An 18,266-nucleotide genomic window follows, 5' to 3' on the forward strand; every position below is an offset into this window, starting at 1 on the left:
CGCTCATGCACTTTTAGCAAAACGAGCTGGCAGGTCGAGAGGACCATTGCGCTTCTTTGTACAAAATTTTGTTAACATTTCCGGATCCTGTCTGTCACATGAAACGTTTACATTGGCCGGATCGGATTTGTTGTTACGTTGCGCTTGTTGTGATTCTCCTGTCTTGTATGATTAGGGCTGTGCAACATGAGGAAATTGGTCGGCTAGGTGTACAAAAAGGAAGGGCTGGTAGAAGCAACTAATGCGTCAATGAAAGGCATCTCACCTTTAATAGCTCATATTTAGAGTTTGGGAGTAATGGTACCGTATCGTACACATGTGAAGGTAGGGTTGACATAGCTCCGGAGCGGCATGGTGTACCTTCGCACGGTTTGTCCTGTCGTAACTCGAAGCTCCACTCGTGAACGCCATCTCCAACACTGCAGCCTGCCAGAGCAAGCCTCACGTGCGTTTCCAGTATGATAGTGGTAGAGCATTACAGTAATCTCACATGTTCGGTATTGTCCTACATTTTCCCTGTCCGTTGCGTGCACCCTCATAACACATGCTATGATACAAATAGCCGCCCTCATGTACAGCAAAGAAACGTAGCCGAGGGAAAGGATAGTAAAACATAGACCCGAGCGGTCGAGACAAGAGCGAATGGAAAGAAGGGAAGCCCACGTACACACATGTCAGATTGTCCGCGGTAGTGGGAGAGGGAGAGATCCAAACGCCGTCGCTAATAAAACCAAGTGAATCCAATCCGTGGATGTGCCCTTGCGTGCTGTGGAGGCCTTCAGGTGCCTCGAGCGAGCTGGGGAAAGGCGAGGAGTAGAACAGGTGTGTGGCTAGTCCTCGCCTGCGCGTGGCGTGCCATCCCTCTTCAGCAGATCGCGACCTTGTAAAATGGCCTCCCGATCCTTCCGCATGCCCTCCAGCACGCCAACAAGGCCTCCCTCGCGCATCCGCTCCAGCACAACCTTCATGCCCTCCCTCGCATTCGGCTGACTCCTCAACGTCCTCGTCAGTCCAATCTTCTCGATATTCCGCTGCAGTGTTGCCGTGCCCCAACTCCTCAGGAACCCTACTTTCTGCGGCTGTTCTTCCTCAGACGAAGAAGAAGAGCCCTCCTGAGCAGCAAGCCGCTTCTTCCTCCATGCTTCGCCCACGTGTGAGTGCAGCGTCACGGAGCTTTCCACCTCGGTCGTCTCGCCGTTGAGATCGACACCGACCTTTGCGCCGGCGCCGTTGCCGCCGAAGTTGAGGAAGCCGTGGCGGCGTGCGGCGCCCTCCATGCCCTGGAAGAGCTTGACTTCGTCGGGGACTTCCGGCATGGGCCGCCGGAAGACTTGTCGCTCGATGACGGAGAGGACGCCCGTCCACTCTAGGTTGCGTGACTCGGTGTCCATCCAGCCTTCCTTGACATCTACAACCGACTTCTCGAGGATGTACGTCTGAGTGTCGCCGGATGCTGAGGCGCCGAGCAGGGAGCGCGGAAGCAGCTTCGTGACGGCGGAAGGCAGCTTAGACCGTTTGAGATGCAGACGGATGGTCGTGAGGCGCTGCGTTTCGGGGTCGAAGTCGCGGGCGATGGTGTCGGTGGAGAGCACGTGCGTGGAGTAGGGGTTCGGGTAGCGGAGGAAGTAGGCGAGGGTTACGGCGGGGAAGGGATACGAGTAGGTATCGGTGGAGGAGTAGAATTTGACCATGTTGACGGTGCTCGTACAGCGATCGGGGTTGATTGTTGTTGGCGGAGAAAGGGATGGTGGTGGTGGTAAGGAGCTCTGCGGCAACCTAGAAGCGCGTGATGGTGTGTGTGCGACGAATGCGCATGGTCGTGTGCTTCCAATTGAAGGATAGCAATTGAATGTTGAGCGGGGGTAAGAAGAGGGGGATGGGGTTAGGATGGTGTGAGGTCGATGAGCTCAGAGCTCACGAGATTTTGCCACGCTTGGGCCAGATGAATGTCGGCGTTTCGACTCGCCGACATATGGCGGGGCAGTTCCTTCCACCCCACCGTTTAATGCTTGTACCTTATATCTGACTCAGTGTCGCGAATTGGTGCTCGTACCAGCAGGGTCGTGGCTACGACGTTCTTTCTTCGACTCTCTTTTATACGGATTTTCCCACCATGACGGAACCCGAGCCGCCCTCCGTTGCCGCCCTCAGTCTCGCCGAGACAGCGACTGAACCTGTGCAGGGAAAGAAGGCGGAGCAAGAAATCAACCCTTGGGATGTGCAAGCCGCGACAGACGAGGATGGAAACGTCCTCGAATTCGACTACGCCGCCATTTCACAAAAATGGGCCACCAAGCTGATAGACGACGAGCTTCTCGCCCGCTTTGAGCGCGTCACCGGCCACAAGCCGCACCGCTGGCTGCGACGCCGCCTTTTCTTCTCGCACCGCGACCTGGAGCTCATTTTGGACACGTACGAAAAGGACGGCGAGTTTCTATTGTATACCGGGCGAGGGCCCTCCAGCGACTCCATGCACATCGGTCACACCATCCCCTTCGAGTTCACGAAGTGGCTACAGGAAGTGTTCGACGTGCCGCTAGTCATCATGTTGACGGACGACGAGAAGTTCCTCTTCAAAGAGAAGCTCACACAACCCGAGGTGTACGAATTCGCACGCGGCAATGCGAAAGACATCATTTCCATTGGCTTCGACCCCAAGAAAACCTTCATATACATCGACTCTGAATTCTTCACCAGCGGTTACAACCGCCATTTCTCGCTCAATGCGACAGAGTTCGAGAAGCTCATCACCAACAACCAGGTCCGCGGCGCATTCGGTTTCCACGGCTCCACAAATATCGGCAGCAATGCCTTCGCGGCGAAGCAGTGTGTCGCTGCCTTTGCAAGCTCGTATCCGTTCATCTGGGGCAACGACATCAAGACGTACCACCGCTCCGCCAAGCTTGCCGCCATGCCCTGTCTGATCCCCTGCGCCATCGACCAAGACCCTTACTTCCGCCTTGTGCGCGAAAACTGCTCCCGCATGGCACATCCATCGCCTAAACCGGCCCTCATCCATTCCAAGTTCTTGACCGCCCTGCAAGGCGCTGGCGGCAAGATGAGTGCTTCGAATGCCAATTCAGCCATCTTCATGTCGGACACGGAGAACCAGATCAAGAAGAAAATCAACAGCCACGCGTTCAGCGGCGGGCAGGAGACCGAGGCGCTGCACAGAGAAAAGGGTGGAAATCCAGACATCGATGTCCCGTATCAATATCTGGCGTACTTCGAGGATGACGACGAGAAGTTGCTCAAGTTGGCGGATGGGTACCGCAAGGGCGAGATACTGACGGGCGAGATGAAAAAGGAGTGTATTACCCTGATGCAAAAGTACGTAAAGGGCTTCCAAGAAGCGAGGTCAAAGGTCACGGATGAGATACTAGAGGAGTTCCTGCGGCCACGGAAGCTAGAGTGGGTTGGAAACCCAAAGGTTGAGAAGAAAGAGGTCAAGGAGGAGGCAGCGGAGGGTAGTGCACCGGTAGGCGAGGACGGGAAGCCTATGACGAAGAACCAGCTCAAGAAGCTGTTGAAGGCACAGGAGACGGAGCGCAAGAAGAAGGAGAAAGAGGCGGCGAAGGCGTCAGCGCAGGCTTAGCATGTTTGCAATATTGCATACAATGCCTTGTGTTGAAGAAAAGATTAGTGTGAGCGATGTAGCTCGGCACACATATGATACCATCCAAAAGCTGTCCAAGAGCAGCAGTATCTCGCCCATGAAACATGCCAGTATGAATCCTCGTTTCTCTAGTGTAGGGGTTTCGATATGATATCCCAGAAATCCTTCCGAGGAAGAAGAATCCTATGCATTCACAGCGGCCGACACCCAAACTTGAACTGGCTCTTGCGCCAACATACGATACGGCTACATGATATCAGGTCATGACTTTGTATACCCATCATACAGCGAGTCGCCTTAGACTACCCAGCTACCAAGCTTGTAACCGATTGCCAACCATCTTAACACAGAGACTCGAGAATCTAGCCCTCACGAAGTCCACATCCTTGTGTCGGCTCCTGTAACTCTCTCTGATTAATCATATTGCGATGTTTCCGTAAATCACTTCTATGGCATAACCCTGCATAACATTCCCCTCCCCAAAACGCAGCCCGCGCCCTCTAATCAAGAATCAAAAATCGGCCCAAAAGCAGACACCCCCCTACACCGCAACCCATACACCACCTCCCTCGTCACCTTCTCGTTACTCAGCACAAACACCGCCTCGGCACGTACCGCCCGGAATAAAGCATACCCCATGCGCACGAGATCAGGGCGCCCCTCCGCATCCGTATCTACGATGAGCGCATCCGGATCCGCGGCGTATACGTCTGACAGCAGCGCAGCGCCGTACGTACCCAGCGGCGAGCGCGTGCTCCAGATGAGCCGGACGAATTGCGCCGGGGGCCGATCGAGCAGCGAGGAGAGGCAGGGTCCGATTCCCGAGCCGGTGGTTATGAGGAGGACGCGGGGGAAGAGGGTGGTGAGGGAGAGGACGCCTGGGATGGGTGTCTGTTTGACCCAGAGACGCATGTGCGTTTGCGGCGCGCCCTCGGGTGCGTGGTTACGCTGTGTTTCGAGGGTGTGGGCGTGGCGGATGAGGCGGTGGGTCCAGTCGCCTGCGTCGGAGATGATGATGGACATGGAGGGTTGGGGGTCTGCGGTTGGGGTTTTGGCCGAGGTCGTGGGGAAGGTGGCGAAGGGGTGCCATTCGCGCAGGGGGGACGTTGATATGGAGAGGCAGGAGAACTTGTGGACGCGGTTGGTGAAATGCAGACGTATGGCGTGGGGGGAGAGGACGGTAGGATGGAAGACCCAGGTGCGGAGACGGAGCCAGGGATGCAGAGTCAAGGCAGTCATGCAGGTGAGGTTCCAGAATGTCGGCGTTTGGAACAGTGTCGAGAGGAAGTGGGTCGGTGAGGTGGTGTGGTCGACGACGAGCAGGAGCTGTGCCCAGAAGAGGAGGATGCATGTCCAGCCTAGGAAACGGTGGGTGAGTTCGAAGACGTTGTGGTGCCTTTTGCGGAAGCCTGGCAGCGCTAGGAGAATGACTGCTGTCAAGATGGCGAGGACTGTCCAGCTGTTTATTAGGAGTGGTAGGGAAAATCCTCTTTTGTCCATCTGCATGGTCAGAATCACACTGAAAGCAACCCACCACGCTGTCCCTACCACAGCAGCTCCACTGTGAATTCCTCCATAACAGTAACACTTCGCCATCCACCTCCTTATTGGCAGAGGTACCCGCCAGGGAACGAGCCATGCTGTTCGGAATATCCCATTGATGATGAGATCGTGCCGGATAAGAATGGCGATTAAGAAGTTGGTCGATGCGGCTGTTGCTAGTGTATCCAGAGTGACAGGATCTTGCTGAAGGATGATGACAAGGGGTATCAGATTGAGAAAGACGACCAACGTGAACACCCGACGATAGACAGTGAGGAAAGTGAAGCGCAGTTTTCGAATGACGGACGGATACCGCTTTGGGGGTAGCATTGTGGAAATCACCATTTCTTGCCTCTGTCGTATGCCATATAGCATATAGGCGTTGTTGCTCCGGTCGAAGCTGAGCAGGTCGGTGCTAGGACGTCTAGGTAGTATGAGTGCTTTCTCAACAACGTCCGATCTTTGGTAGGACAGATTGAGGATATCCGCATCGAAGACCAACGGCGGTGGAAAGTTTGGTGGCGGCAGTGACGGCTGCGCAGTGGACATCGAGAAATCCTGAACGTGCATTGGCTGCCGTTTCCGCCATCGTTGCTGTTTGAGGGGAGCCATGCATCGTGACGCACTTCCGCACTCGACTTGACATTGTGCAATGTGAGAGATATCTGCAGATATGTGATGTGATCTGCAATTTGTCGCAAGTGGTGGCTGCAGAGGGAGGGTATGACTTGGCCCTAGTAATGGAATCTCCGCTCTGAATCTCGACCGTTGTGATTTTACCAAGTTCCTAGCGGCTTTGCTAAAGGACTGATGTAGGAATCTTTGATCAACTGCTTGGAGCAGAGCCGACGATATAAAGCCACACACTATCAACAACCAGCCAGAATGTCGCACCATGCGCGAACACACTCACTCCACGTGGAATGCAAATCGGGAAGACACAACATGGGTCTTACATGCCGGATTGCCACGTTCCCCAGACCAGCCATGATATGTCCTCATCGGGTCGTTGCAGCAGTGACATGACGTGCAGGACCCACGCTTGGCAATATGTACGTTCTCCGATGTACGTGTCTGAATTCTCCGAGAGCGTTCGAGACGGCTCGTTTGCTTGGTTCTTGGACAAGGGCTTTTGATGCTTTCGGAAATAAGCGGTTGTTGACTGTTTCAGGTCCGTTGTGAAAGAGCATTCCGGGGAGCTCGCTTGAGTCGTTGTTTTGAAAGAGAATGGGCGGCGCCCCCTCACTCGAATTGAGTGAAACTGTCTGGCGGTTGAGAGAGATTCGACGAGGCGTTTACGTTGAGGAGTTGATCTTGGCTGGAATTTGCGTGGTACAGAGAGCGTGATCAGTGGTGGCGCGCAACGGTTACGATTAATGCGGAAGGCCTAGCTTGTGCCTGTGATTTGTTCTGCAAGGGAGGCCGTTTGTGATCTCCAGTGCTTGACTCTGCCGGAATAGTGGCAGTTTTGCAGGAGTGACTGATGGAACCTGAAATGGGTCAACGCAATGTGCTGAGTGTTGGCGACTGATTTCTCTTGGTCCCGGCGGTGAAGTGAATCGAGGACCTGCGAATTATTGATACCAGTCCATGCAGCCTGAAGACTGTGAGCGTGCATTTGGGTAGACCTCGCACTCTTTCCCGGGCGTCCAGGCGCCACTGATGCATATCTATTGTTGGGCAGGCAATCGGCAACGAAGTAGATTCATCGTTCATGCCGATCGCTCTTTTCGTACAGAAAACCACGCTTAGAGAGCCCTCAACCCGGTTGTTGGAACGTTCAAAGACTCTGTCTCAACGTGTTACGCGCCAGGAATGACCAATAGGATTCATCCAGAGTTGCACAAGCTTTCCTGAATCATTGGTCCATGCTTGATTTGGTTCTGACGTTTCGGCTAGCCGCAGCTGAGATGGACGGTGGCGGCCTGCAACCGTTACGCGTGAGGCCTTCTGAAACCACATTGTTGAGGCGGTCTTTGCATCATAATTCTACGATGGCTCCGCGCGTAGCGATTGGAGTCTCGATCATGGCCCATACCATAGTGGAGGTATACCAAATCTTCACAGGGCCGCAGATATGGTCGGTACGCTGAGCATTTGGGCTAATGCATTGAGGATTTCCTTCCCTTATCAAGTCATCGTCTGGAAATAGCCACTTGTTGTACAAATACCGTATGCCGGTTGATGACTGACCTCACGTTTCTGAACGCCGACTGGAAAGACAGATGAGAATACGATTACCTTTGCTGGATCTGAAGTTGCATGAACCGTTCGTTTCTCCGTTTCATCTCTCGTGGGAATCCTTTGATGCCCTACAAGGTAACGACATCATAATCAATTTTGAGGAAGACTAGTGGTCGGATTAGTTAATGGGATAGATTTTTGTGCAAAGTATGTCCGGAGAAGGGAATGCTTCATGGACGCTTGTCAGCCGACTCTATAGTGCAATAAGAAGGAAAAGAATAGAACACCAGCCCGCCGTCCTGAAGGCTTGTTCAGTAAAATCTCGCGAAAAGCATGATGAAGATTCCAAGCAGGAACATGCCTTGTTGAGTAAGAAAAGATATCCTCGCCAGAGCTCAGAGCCTGCCTCGCACTCATCATCGTCATCCAAATTCTAAGTCCGTCGTATTCCATTCGATGAACAATGTAATTCCTAAAGTCGCGCTGCCCTGCGATCTCCTGGAATAGCATGCACGGGCGCGTATAATAGTCCGAGAGCGTTGGGTATTACAGTGCACCACTTCTGGCTGCCCAGTTGGCGTTAGGGCTGTCAGCCTGCTCGTCGCAACCAGTCGCCGTTCCAGTCGTACCGATAGGACCAACTACCCAGTCTTGCTTTACTCCTGATCTTTGTCGTATGATACCTCGGATTTGACGGATGCGTTACGAGAAGCACCCGAGGAGACTTGAGAATGACTGTGCTCTCGGTTCGCTACAGCAGCGGCCTTCGCTTTGGCATTGCGTATCATTGCCATTGCGACTTTGCCTCGCATATCGAGATTGATGACGGGGAGAAGCTCATGGAAGAGTTGATCATCTTCACTAACTGCTATAGCTTCTGCAACTAGATCTTGAAGTACGGCGGGGGGAGCTGGTTTCTGCAACGTAATCTTGAAAATTTCGCCAATCACACTGAAAGAGGAAAGGGTGGAATTCTCCTTGTCCGTATCTTGTCCTCGTGCTTGATTTCGAGCGCACTCCGATAGCAGACCTCTCAAGGTAATGCCCTCGCTTTTCGCTCGAAGAAGGATGCGCGAAGTAGCCGTAGACAGCAGCCCCGTGCATTCGGCAGCGAGCCCCTCGATACCAAGCTTGTCGGCCAGCGCGTGAATTTCGCAAAGATTGTTGATGTCAGTGAATGACAGACCGTCTTTGTACAGCCAATTGACCAAAGCCTCTACTGTTGAAGGATGTTCATTCGGAAGTATGAGGCGTCGCTGAGCGGCAGCTTGTACTGCATTTGCGGGCGCCTTCTTCTCCTCTAAGGTCTTGAGTTTACACAGGCAGAAGTGGATTCGCTCCAACACTGTGTACACGGCCTCGTCTTTGAGTATTTTGAGGCGACCGTGGACATCGTTCTTAGGAACCTTCGATCTGTCGAACTTCTTGCCGGGTGAAACGATGAAAATCTCGTTCTTTTGGAACACTACATCCGTCGCTTCTGTAATTCTCTGGGCGATCCCAACCTGGTACTTGGCGATGGGAAATCTATGCAGACATTCTAGAATGATTGCCATTGCCTGTATCACTCGAATCAGTCTGAAATTACAGACAAGATGATATCGTCTAATTACGATACCTTTTCGCGACTCTTGTCCGTATGAACGATGTTGTGGATCTCCAATAGCGAGAAAACGCTTTTCGCTTGCTTCTTGATGGCCTTCACCTTAACGTAGCTATCGTGTAGGTCTTCTGCTTGCTGGAATACGTCCAACTGCTTCTGGCTTTGTGCGCAAAGAAGGCTTAGGGGGATCATGTATTGAGCGCTGAGTCCCTTGCCACATTCGACGGCGATGACAGTCCTTGAGATGACACTGCGCTGGATTAGTCAATCTTCGCCCGGTGGAAAAGAGGAAATACTGACTCGAGCGAGATACATTGCTTTGGACTCTCGTTGACCGCAGAATGACCGGCGCCGGATGACACAGTCTGCTGGTGACTCTGGGCTTCGGCTCCCTCCAGCTTGAGCCCGTCATCAATGTTGGAATCCTGGGATGATGAGATGCATGGGGGCATATCGTTGTCTGTGAAGTGAGCGTGTCAGACGAGAATTCGTAAGTATGTCAAGGTGCTGCTCACCGGGCTCAGCATCAATGAGCGTCTCGATACAACGCCGTTTAGCCAGTGGCATGGAATCCTAGAGAAACTTCATTAGATGAACGCCGGAATCGAACGATTGCTTAGATCTCGAGGGCTTACCTCACTGGTTATGGATTGGGGAGTCGTATTGCGCTCGATCGGGATCATGGTGGTGTTGCGGACGAGCAGTGCTTGGGAAGCAAAGACGAGTAGAGACTTGACTGCTAGCAAATAATTGAGAAGTTGAATGTGATGGTTGGAGAGGGCGCCTGAAAAGAGATAGATAGGGCAAAGGGCATGGACATAATAGTAAAAGACCCTGAAGCCACTCAAGGCGTTCGCAGGCGACGAGGTGAGATGGTTTCAAATAGCAATAGCAGGTAAGAGAAAGCTGACGGATTGCAAGTGTTTGGAGGCGTCCGTCGAGGTGAGCCATGACCGTAACTGCGAGTTCGTGAACATTAACGAATGAAGAGCTAATTGACATTGTCAAGATGGGCATGACCATGGTTTTACATCTAGAGTAGACTACGCTGCGGCGCCAATGGTGTGGGGCTTGAGCTGTCCTGCAAAATACTATAGTTAGCAAAGACCGACCAGATGCTTTATGGCTCGATGGCAGTGGGCTTGATCGTACCTACCATCCGTCTGATGAAGTTGTTACTGTAGGCTAGACAGAGCAACAGGCGCACGGACCGACTGCTCCGACCCCGCCAGATCTGGGCATACGCAAACATGACCCAGAAAACACCCAGCATGGACGCGACGTAATGGCCTCGTTCAACCGGGAACGCGTCGAACACGCGTTGAACGAGCTGCTCGTACGCATTGTGCCCGAAGACCCTGATGAGGACGAAGACGTAGCCAACGAACGTTACGATGCCGCGTACGACCACGCCTACAGAGAGCTCAGCGGTGCCGGCGAGCTTCCCGTTGTCGCAGACATAAGCCATGTCGCCAGCCAGATCGACCGACGATGTGAGAATGAACTGTACCTCGCAGATCGTTGACTAACACTGCCCAGTGCTGTCCGATGTGGGCGGCGCGCAGAAAAGTGCACGCTTCAACAACCTCCTGTCGCGTCTGGTGTCGCAGCCGGTGCTCGACCAGAAATGGCGCATGCTCTACTTTCTCAACGAGCTATCCGATTTACCACGCGCACCCGAATCCTCAGAACGCCGTGGCCGCGTACATGACCCGGCGACGCCTCCACAGCACGAATCTAGCAATGGAAGAAGCTCGCGCAGCCCAGCTTTTCGTGACGCTTTCGCGCGGCCCGGTCTTGCACAGATACCTGTCAATGAAGGTGGCCCTGATGAATATCCCCAGTTAGGAGCTACTCGTCCAGTAGCAATTGCGGAAAGGGCAGGACGGCTAGAACGGCCGCGCGAAAGGCGGGCACAAGACGCCGCAAAGGAGCCTATGACCGACGGAGAGCAAACACATGGGACAGGAGACCCTACTGAGCCTGCGCTCCTGCGAGACTTGCCCTTCACCTTGCAAGGGCTGTCGTCTACCAACCTCGCCTTTTCTTCATCCACCGCCATCAAGCTGCCGTCGTCTCTGCCTGTGCCGCTCGTGAGCCTGCTGCACACCCTCGCGGAGCCCTCTCTTCTATATCGTGGGCTTTCAGAATTCGTGGAGTCGACCGAAGGAGGCTTGGTGGGACAGAGCTTTCGTTCGGCACTGGGCAAAGAGCTGAGATCGTATCTGGGCCTCGTCGCAACTTTGGAAGGGCAGATCCGGAGGGCCCTGGCGCAGTTAGACGATGCACAGCCGCACCATGGCATCGGTAAAGCTGGAGTAACACTCAAGCGCTGCGTTATATGGACTCGCGAAGCCACACAAGGACTTCGGCTGATGAGCCTGATGGTGGAAGAATCGAGAAGAAAGAAAGGCGGAGAGCTCATAACACTCATCCACTCCTTCTCACTGTCTCACGGTGATCCTTATGTTGGAACCTTTGCTGAGCGGCTGCTCTCTCACGTCACACGCCCATTCTACGATATGTTGCGACAATGGATCTATGATGGCGAGCTTGCAGATCCATTCGGCGAATTCTTTGTTTACGAGCAGAGCGAAGAGGACATCAACGAAGCAGCTTTGGCTAACAGCAACGAAGGCAAGGGGGGTGCGACAAGCGTTTGGGAAGACAAGTACAAGCTGAACGAGAAGATGATACCGACCATCATCACAGAAGAATTCGCGAACAAAGTTTTCCTAATCGGAAAGACGCTCAATTTTATCCGCTACGGCTGTGGAGACGCAGCGTGGGTGGACACATATTCAAAGGAAGCCTCCAAAGAACTGCACTATGGCGACACGGCCAACCTCGAGCAGTCAATCGGCGATGCATACAAGACGACCATGGCTCGGTTGATCGATCTGATGGCGAATAAGTTCAAATTGTTTGAACACTTACAGGCACTGAAGAAGTACCTGCTGCTCGGTGCGGGAGATTTCATAGCTGTCCTAATGGAGTCACTGTCGGCAAACCTAGATCGTCCTGCCAATACGCAGTACAGACATACGCTCACGGCACAGCTCGAGCATGCCGTGCGAAATTCCAACGCCCAGTTCGATTCGCCCGATGTGCTTCGCCGCCTCGACTCCCGTATGCTTGAGCTATCCCACGGCGAAATTGGCTGGGATGTCTTCACGCTCGAATATAAGATAGACGCGCCTGTGGACGTAATCGTTACGCCCTTCGGCTCAAAGCAGTACCTCAAGGTTTTCAACTTTCTTTGGCGCGTCAAACGCGTGGAGTTTGCCTTAGGCTCTACGTGGCGACGTTGTATGACCGGTGCTCGGGGTGTATTGGGCACCGTCTCTGACAAGCTCGGATCAGACTGGAAAAAGGTTCGCTGTGGTATTGCAGAGATGGTTCATTTTGTCGACCAGCTGCAGTACTACATCCTTTTCGAAGTCATCGAGTCATCCTGGAATGAGCTTCAAGAAGCTCTGCACAAACCAGAGAGTACGCTCGACGATATGATAGAAGCGCATGCCAAGTACTTGAACAGCATTACGCGGAAAGGCCTGTTGGGAAGTCAGAGCACTGATTTCACAGGGCAGCTCCACGAGCTTTTAAAGACAATGCTCGCATACAAGGATGCTGTTGACGGTCTGTATTCCTTCTCCGTAGCCGAATTTACTCGGATCCAGGAGCAGGCCGCAAGGATTGAAACACGCACAGCAGCCGGCCGCTGGGGACTCACCGAGCGAGACACCTCCTCACCCGATCCCTTTTCGAACAAACGCGCCTCACGCTCAGATGCCGGTTCACCCTTTCCGCCTCCACTACTCAACATCGGCGACGGTGGTACTGGTGAGGACGACGTCCTCCCCGCGTTACGCAAGCGACTGGCGCACCTGATCAAAGATTTCCGTGCAAGAATCACCATCCTCCTCGGAGACCTGATACATCAGCCCGATCACGACATGCGCTGGTTGGCTATGGTCATGAACTTCAACGATGTGTATCAACCAAAGAGGCGGCATAGCCACAGACGGGACAAGAAGCGAGAAAAAGAAAGGGAGACCCCCGCTGCAGCCGGAACGAAATCAGTCAGTGGGAAGAGCGGCTCTTGAATCCAGCAAGAGAGAGCTAGCGAGGTCGAGCGCAGCGTTTGAGTTTCCCGTACGAGGCTGCTTGGCCATTTTTCGAAGAAGCAAATATCAGCCTGTGTCGTGTTGACACTGCGTCTTCTCGTTATTTTTTTGAACGAGTATCACACGGACGCGGGTCCATCGCAAAAAGGAAGCTAGATGATATTATACGATACCCTTGCTACTACGCTCAATCTGGCGTTTAGTAGGAACTACCTCGAGAGCACCTTTGAATTTGAAGGACAGCCGTTCCATGACTCTTCTCATGCAATCCCTCCGAACACTTCATTTATACATTGATCGGTGTCTTACGCATTATAGACGACGCAGAGAACGCCTGAGATCCAGTGATGCCTTTTTATCTCTTCCATTCATCCGGTTCCCGCTTCGATTATCGACCGCATCGATTCTTTTACGAACCTCACGTCTCGTCACCTTCTGCTTTCGCGCATTATATCCTTCGTGATCCTCCACGTGCCGGATGCTGAGCTTCACGTTGAGAATACGCAGACCCTGAACAATTGACTCTGGAGACGATATGGATACGGTGAAAGCTAAAGCGAAGAAGTCCGCCTCGGGTATATATTGTTTGATGCAACCTGATTGTGCGACTCATGCTGCGGCAACCCAATGTTTGTTGAGATCACGTTATGCGGGTTGGCTTCCGGTTGGCTTCACGATAGTCTGAAACTATGTCGTGTAGCGGCACTCAAGTATATTTGATATTCCAAAACGCTAACTCAGACTATGGCTTGCCTTTGTGATTTCCATTAGGTCGTAATATCTGGTAACAAAGAAGAAGCGACAAGGTCAGTCTCCGGAACCGGCGGTGGCTGTGACCGCACGCTTTGTTCGAGGTCGACATCTGCACTAAGAGTAGGTCTTTGTTCAAGGCAGGGCGACTTACCGCCATGGGCTACTGTTCACTAGATACGGGATGCGGATGGTATCAAAAGATCACTCTCATCTTGATTTTCTTCATCAATCTCTCTTTGCGCCATTGCCTCCTTATACCTTTCGCCCCGCCATCGGTACTTGTCATACACGCTTCTGAACGGCAGACCACGTCTGTACTGCGATGGGGAAAAGGGGACGAGGTCGAGTTGACCCGGATCGGCAATGGAACAATCAGGACCCACAACCCTGGAATAGCAACAGCCAGAACAAGGGCAACAACAATCGAGGGAAGCGTATCGGTGGCCAGAATGGCCAAGGGAGAAACACGCCATGGGACAACCAGAATCCAAATCAGAAGTATAAGCAGAAAAACCAGAAGACCTCGAACCATCAATTCAACCAACGTCTGAACTCATCTCAAAGCCAACATCAAGTACAAAAGTCCGTTCAGTGTGAGCGATGCGAGAAACAGGGCCACACCGAAAGCATCTGCACCGCCAAAGAGATTCCCGTCGACAGCCGCTGTCCCTGTGGCAATGAGTTCCATTACCTAAGCCAATGTCCATATAAAGGCAACATGTTCAAGCGCGACGACGAGATCGCGAAGAAAGAGGGCAAGTTCTGTACATGGTGCAAAGACACGGGTGACGGCCGCCATAGCTTCGACGAGTGCACTAAAGCAAACGAGTTCAAGCTCAACATCCGCCGCATCCAGCGCGAGGCCTACGACGTACTGGACTTCTGTTGGCACTGTGGTAACTTCGACCACAAGACAAAGGCTTGCACAAAGGCGCAGGCCCAACTGGACAGGGACTTGTGGGCTGCGAAGATCGGCGAGGTCATAGAAGAGTGGAAGAAGTATAGCAACGCGACGATTCGTACGGCGTACTTTGACAATGAGTGGGATCAGCAGATGAGTGACGTGAGGGACAGGCGGTCGCCGCCGTTGGCTGTGCACTATCCATGGTGCATCATGTGCGAGGTGTTTGGGCACGTCACAGGCGAAAAGGTGGGAGGCTGTGAGATGGAGAAGTTCGAGGATAGATGTCCCCCGGAGCACAGAATCCAGCTAACAGGGGCGCGATCTTTCATCCCCAGAGGTTTCACAAAGCCGCCAGCCCAGATCAAAAACTCGCTCGTCGTGCGCGACTCGACGCAGGACTACACAGTCTGCTCCACCGCCGGTTGTAACAAGACGCTAGGTCCATGGACGTTGCCCATGCCGCCCTTGGGCCAGACCATCATCTGCCCCAGCTGCAGCACCTCTCAGTACCATCCGAATTTCCAACAGCCTGCCCAACTTGGCCAGCTCGATGTAGTCAAAGACATCCTTCAAGTCGTCCTTGGATCCAAAGCCAGCGGCGATAAAGCAAAAGCCAAAGTGCACCCAGACATTCTAGCCATGTACGAGAAGCGACCCTCGCTCCGACTCCAGTGGTCGCTTGCGCACCGCCAGAAACTCGGCTACGTCGGCGCCCACGACGCACACTCGTACCGCTACACAGACGGCTCTCGCCAGGGTGCCTGGTCGCCCGTCATGTGGGAGGACGGCCGGTACTTCAACGCAGACTGGCAGGGCGGCGGAAACTACCAAGAGTATTTTCCTGCCATCACGTTCCAGATTACGCGGAGGATGTGGGCTGATGCGGAAAACGACGCGCTGCCTATTAACCGCGTGGGCAGGCAGGGGTTGATACCTAAATGTACGGGGTGCCATGCGCCGATTCTGGTGCTGGATGATGAGGACGATGTGGTGATGTGCGATACGGCGTGGGCGAATACGTTAGGCGAGGGGACGGGGAAAGGGTACTATAGGCTTGTGGATGGCTCTTACAATCCGCAGCAGTGTGAGTGTCTCTGGATGATTGGGCAGCGTGGAGTTGTCGGGTGGGAGAATGGACGGACGGGGGAGTGGGTTGGGTTGGACAATCATTAAAGCAGTCGAGCGAAATTTTATGCTGTTTCCGCGCGGCATGGCAGATTATCTGCAAGGAGATGATACGTTCCTTAGGAGAGTAAGTTCTTCTCACAGTCTTGCAAACTTGACGGAGCACAGTGATAATATATGTGAAGCTAATCATCTAACATGAGGTTGTAATTTTTCTTACGTACATTTCAACTTGATCCAATGTAACAACGCGAAGAGAGCTTGCGGATTTACAAACAAAACGGAAGCAGACACAATGAATACAGGAATAGAAACTACGAAGTATATCCAAATGGAAAGATCACCTTGCCCAAATTGTCTGAAATTCATGCCAAAGACAGTAGCAACGAATGATAGTGGAACGTAAATGGACGCAATAACAGTGAATCTAAAGACAGAGTTATTTTGCTGCACACTTCTTCTAGCTTCGTCAATACTGGCGACGTTCATTGAAAGACTAATTGAGGTCTCAGCACGTTTTTTCAACGTGAGAGCGCGTTCGATGAGATACAGCAGATCCTGGTCGAGAGTGGCTGAAACTGCTTTTGAAGCATGGTCATCTGACCTCCAGTCTCTCACAACTCGAAGTGCATAACGTAGTTCGTCTATGTGGCGCTCCAACAGCTGTGGGCAGTGTAGAAGATTGGACAAGGCTTCGGTATCGGCGACATTTGCTGTACCCTTGTCATGGGACGAATGTTGCTTGATTTGGTCAGCCATAAATGAGAGGCAGTAAGCTTCGCTGGAGACGAAGAATGAAAATATGCGATGTAGAACCGACATTGGGTTGCTGTCAATAGGTCCAATGTCGCGGCCTGACTTGTAGTCTTCAGACAGCGTAGCAAGGCTTTGTGGGATTGCTCCCAGAAGAGCTTTAAATGTCGGGTTAATGGCTTCTTTTTCGGGCACAAGATTGTTCGAAGACGACCATATGCGATGTTCGGGTACTGGAAAGGTTCGAACGTGAAATCCCGCTTCACCAAGACGTTCACCAAGCCATGGACCACCTGGACTCTGAGCTAAATCTCGTCCGCAATCCGAGCAGATTAATACTAAGAAAATTTTCAGCGAGTCTCTGGAAGAGCAAAGTATGCGACTGACCGAGCCAAGTCTCTCCACTTTCGTCACTTTCGCTGCCTCGCTCTACCTGAGTGTACATAGTGACAACTTGTTCAAGGCTAAAGTAGACGCGGTCGTGGATTTCGTAATCGCGCACAACCGAATCTCCAGCCCTCCATGAGTTCAGACTCATCAACGTCTCGAGGTATTTCTTCAAGCCAGCGGCTGCATGCTCCCTCAGAGACTGAATTGTAACCTGATGACGGTCAAAGGTGTTGACCCACGAGGCGATTGTCCAGAAACGTAGTTGAATGATGTTACATGACGCGGAGGGGAGCTTCGTATCTTCAATCGCACGATCAGATGTAGCCAAGTGCCGACGCCACACTTCTGGACTGATTTTGTAGTCTTTAGTAAGCCTAACCACTTGCTCCGGAGTAGGATATCCGGCGACGAATATTATTCGGTTGTTCCTGGAGCACAGAGATGTGGGAGATAGACTAGCGTTCGCATGAAGCTCGGGAGCGGGTCCGTTACTGCCTAGTGAGATTGAATGTTCGTGATCACTGTTCGAAGAGTGGGTCTGAGGCCTGGAAAAGTAGGCACGGACAGATCCAAAGTCAAGTCCACAATTATCGAAAGGGTCGTCTTTGTTCATGATATCGAATAGCAGCCTCGTGTTTGGAACAAATGAAGTTTCTGTGGGGGTTCTGGCGAGAGTATCTGATACAAACGTCTATCAAATGATGATTTCAAGATGCATTTGGGGAAGTTTCTTTGAGGAATTGAAAAGATCCCAGCGGTGGCTGGATTCTGGGTGCGCGACAAAAAACGCAATGAGAGCACTGCCATGTTGCGAGATGCGTGCAGGGGTCTCACACCGGATTGACTAGGATGTTGCTGTAGTCAGCTTACATCGGGATAGCCTTGCGTCACTAATGATTGATCGGCGATCGTATAGCCCTCACGAGCATCAATATCCACTAGTGAGTCTCGAGTTCTGCGCCAGCTTCGTCTTAGTTCTACTACCCGACGCTTGCTTCCTTCTCCGGTGGAAGAATGAATTTCACTCAAAAATTGGCTACCGGATCGACTTACTAAAGCAATGTTTGGCGAGAGATCTTTACTTACTGTCCACTTGCCGTGATCCGTGGATAATTGAAATGCGATCCCCATCGCACTTGTCCGACTGCGGTAAGATGATGCCCAAGCTCCGTATCAATCAAGACCAGCCGCATAAGATGACGCCCAGAGTCCTTCTATGAATATTCGTACGCGCGTGTAAGAAGATACGGTTGCTGATATTTTAGAAGA

At 52.5% G+C, this 18,266-nt stretch overlaps 6 protein-coding genes across 6 annotated transcripts; 3 read left to right on the plus strand and 3 right to left on the minus strand.

Annotated features, from left to right (window-relative positions):
* Nucleotides 1-830: 830 nt before the first annotated feature.
* Nucleotides 831-1,691, minus strand: N0V89_008045 (uncharacterized protein; the record flags this gene model as incomplete). Its single annotated transcript, XM_056216804.1, has 1 exon — nt 831-1,691. One exon carries the CDS (start codon nt 1,689-1,691, stop codon nt 831-833), a length of 861 nt encoding a protein of 286 aa, XP_056068360.1.
* A 422-nt stretch (nt 1,692-2,113) lies between these two features.
* On the plus strand, nt 2,114-3,595 carry WRS1 (tryptophan--tRNA ligase; the record flags this gene model as incomplete). Its single annotated transcript, XM_056216805.1, has 1 exon — nt 2,114-3,595. One exon carries the CDS (start codon nt 2,114-2,116, stop codon nt 3,593-3,595), a length of 1,482 nt encoding a protein of 493 aa, XP_056068361.1.
* A 525-nt stretch (nt 3,596-4,120) lies between these two features.
* Nucleotides 4,121-5,728, minus strand: N0V89_008047 (uncharacterized protein; the record flags this gene model as incomplete). Its single annotated transcript, XM_056216806.1, has 1 exon — nt 4,121-5,728. The coding sequence occupies one exon, from the start codon at nt 5,726-5,728 to the stop codon at nt 4,121-4,123; it is 1,608 nt and encodes a 535-aa protein (XP_056068362.1).
* Nucleotides 5,729-7,998: 2,270 nt separating this feature from the next.
* Nucleotides 7,999-9,397, minus strand: N0V89_008048 (uncharacterized protein; the record flags this gene model as incomplete). Its single annotated transcript, XM_056216807.1, has 3 exons — nt 7,999-8,901; nt 8,961-9,195; nt 9,246-9,397. 3 exons carry the CDS (start codon nt 9,395-9,397, stop codon nt 7,999-8,001), a joined length of 1,290 nt encoding a protein of 429 aa, XP_056068363.1.
* An 833-nt stretch (nt 9,398-10,230) lies between these two features.
* Nucleotides 10,231-13,051, plus strand: SPC98 (Microtubule-nucleating Tub4p (gamma-tubulin) complex component; the record flags this gene model as incomplete). Its single annotated transcript, XM_056216808.1, has 2 exons — nt 10,231-10,438; nt 10,485-13,051. 2 exons carry the CDS (start codon nt 10,231-10,233, stop codon nt 13,049-13,051), a joined length of 2,775 nt encoding a protein of 924 aa, XP_056068364.1.
* Nucleotides 13,052-14,147: 1,096 nt separating this feature from the next.
* On the plus strand, nt 14,148-15,902 carry N0V89_008050 (uncharacterized protein; the record flags this gene model as incomplete). The annotated part of the gene is made up of 1 exon (XM_056216809.1): nt 14,148-15,902. The coding sequence occupies one exon, from the start codon at nt 14,148-14,150 to the stop codon at nt 15,900-15,902; it is 1,755 nt and encodes a 584-aa protein (XP_056068365.1).
* Nucleotides 15,903-18,266: the final 2,364 nt, after the last annotated feature.

Source organism: Didymosphaeria variabile (assembly GCF_027946475.1).
Source record: "Didymosphaeria variabile strain IMI 356815 chromosome Unknown scaffold_6, whole genome shotgun sequence".
Lineage (NCBI taxonomy): Eukaryota > Fungi > Ascomycota > Dothideomycetes > Pleosporales > Didymosphaeriaceae > Didymosphaeria > Didymosphaeria variabile.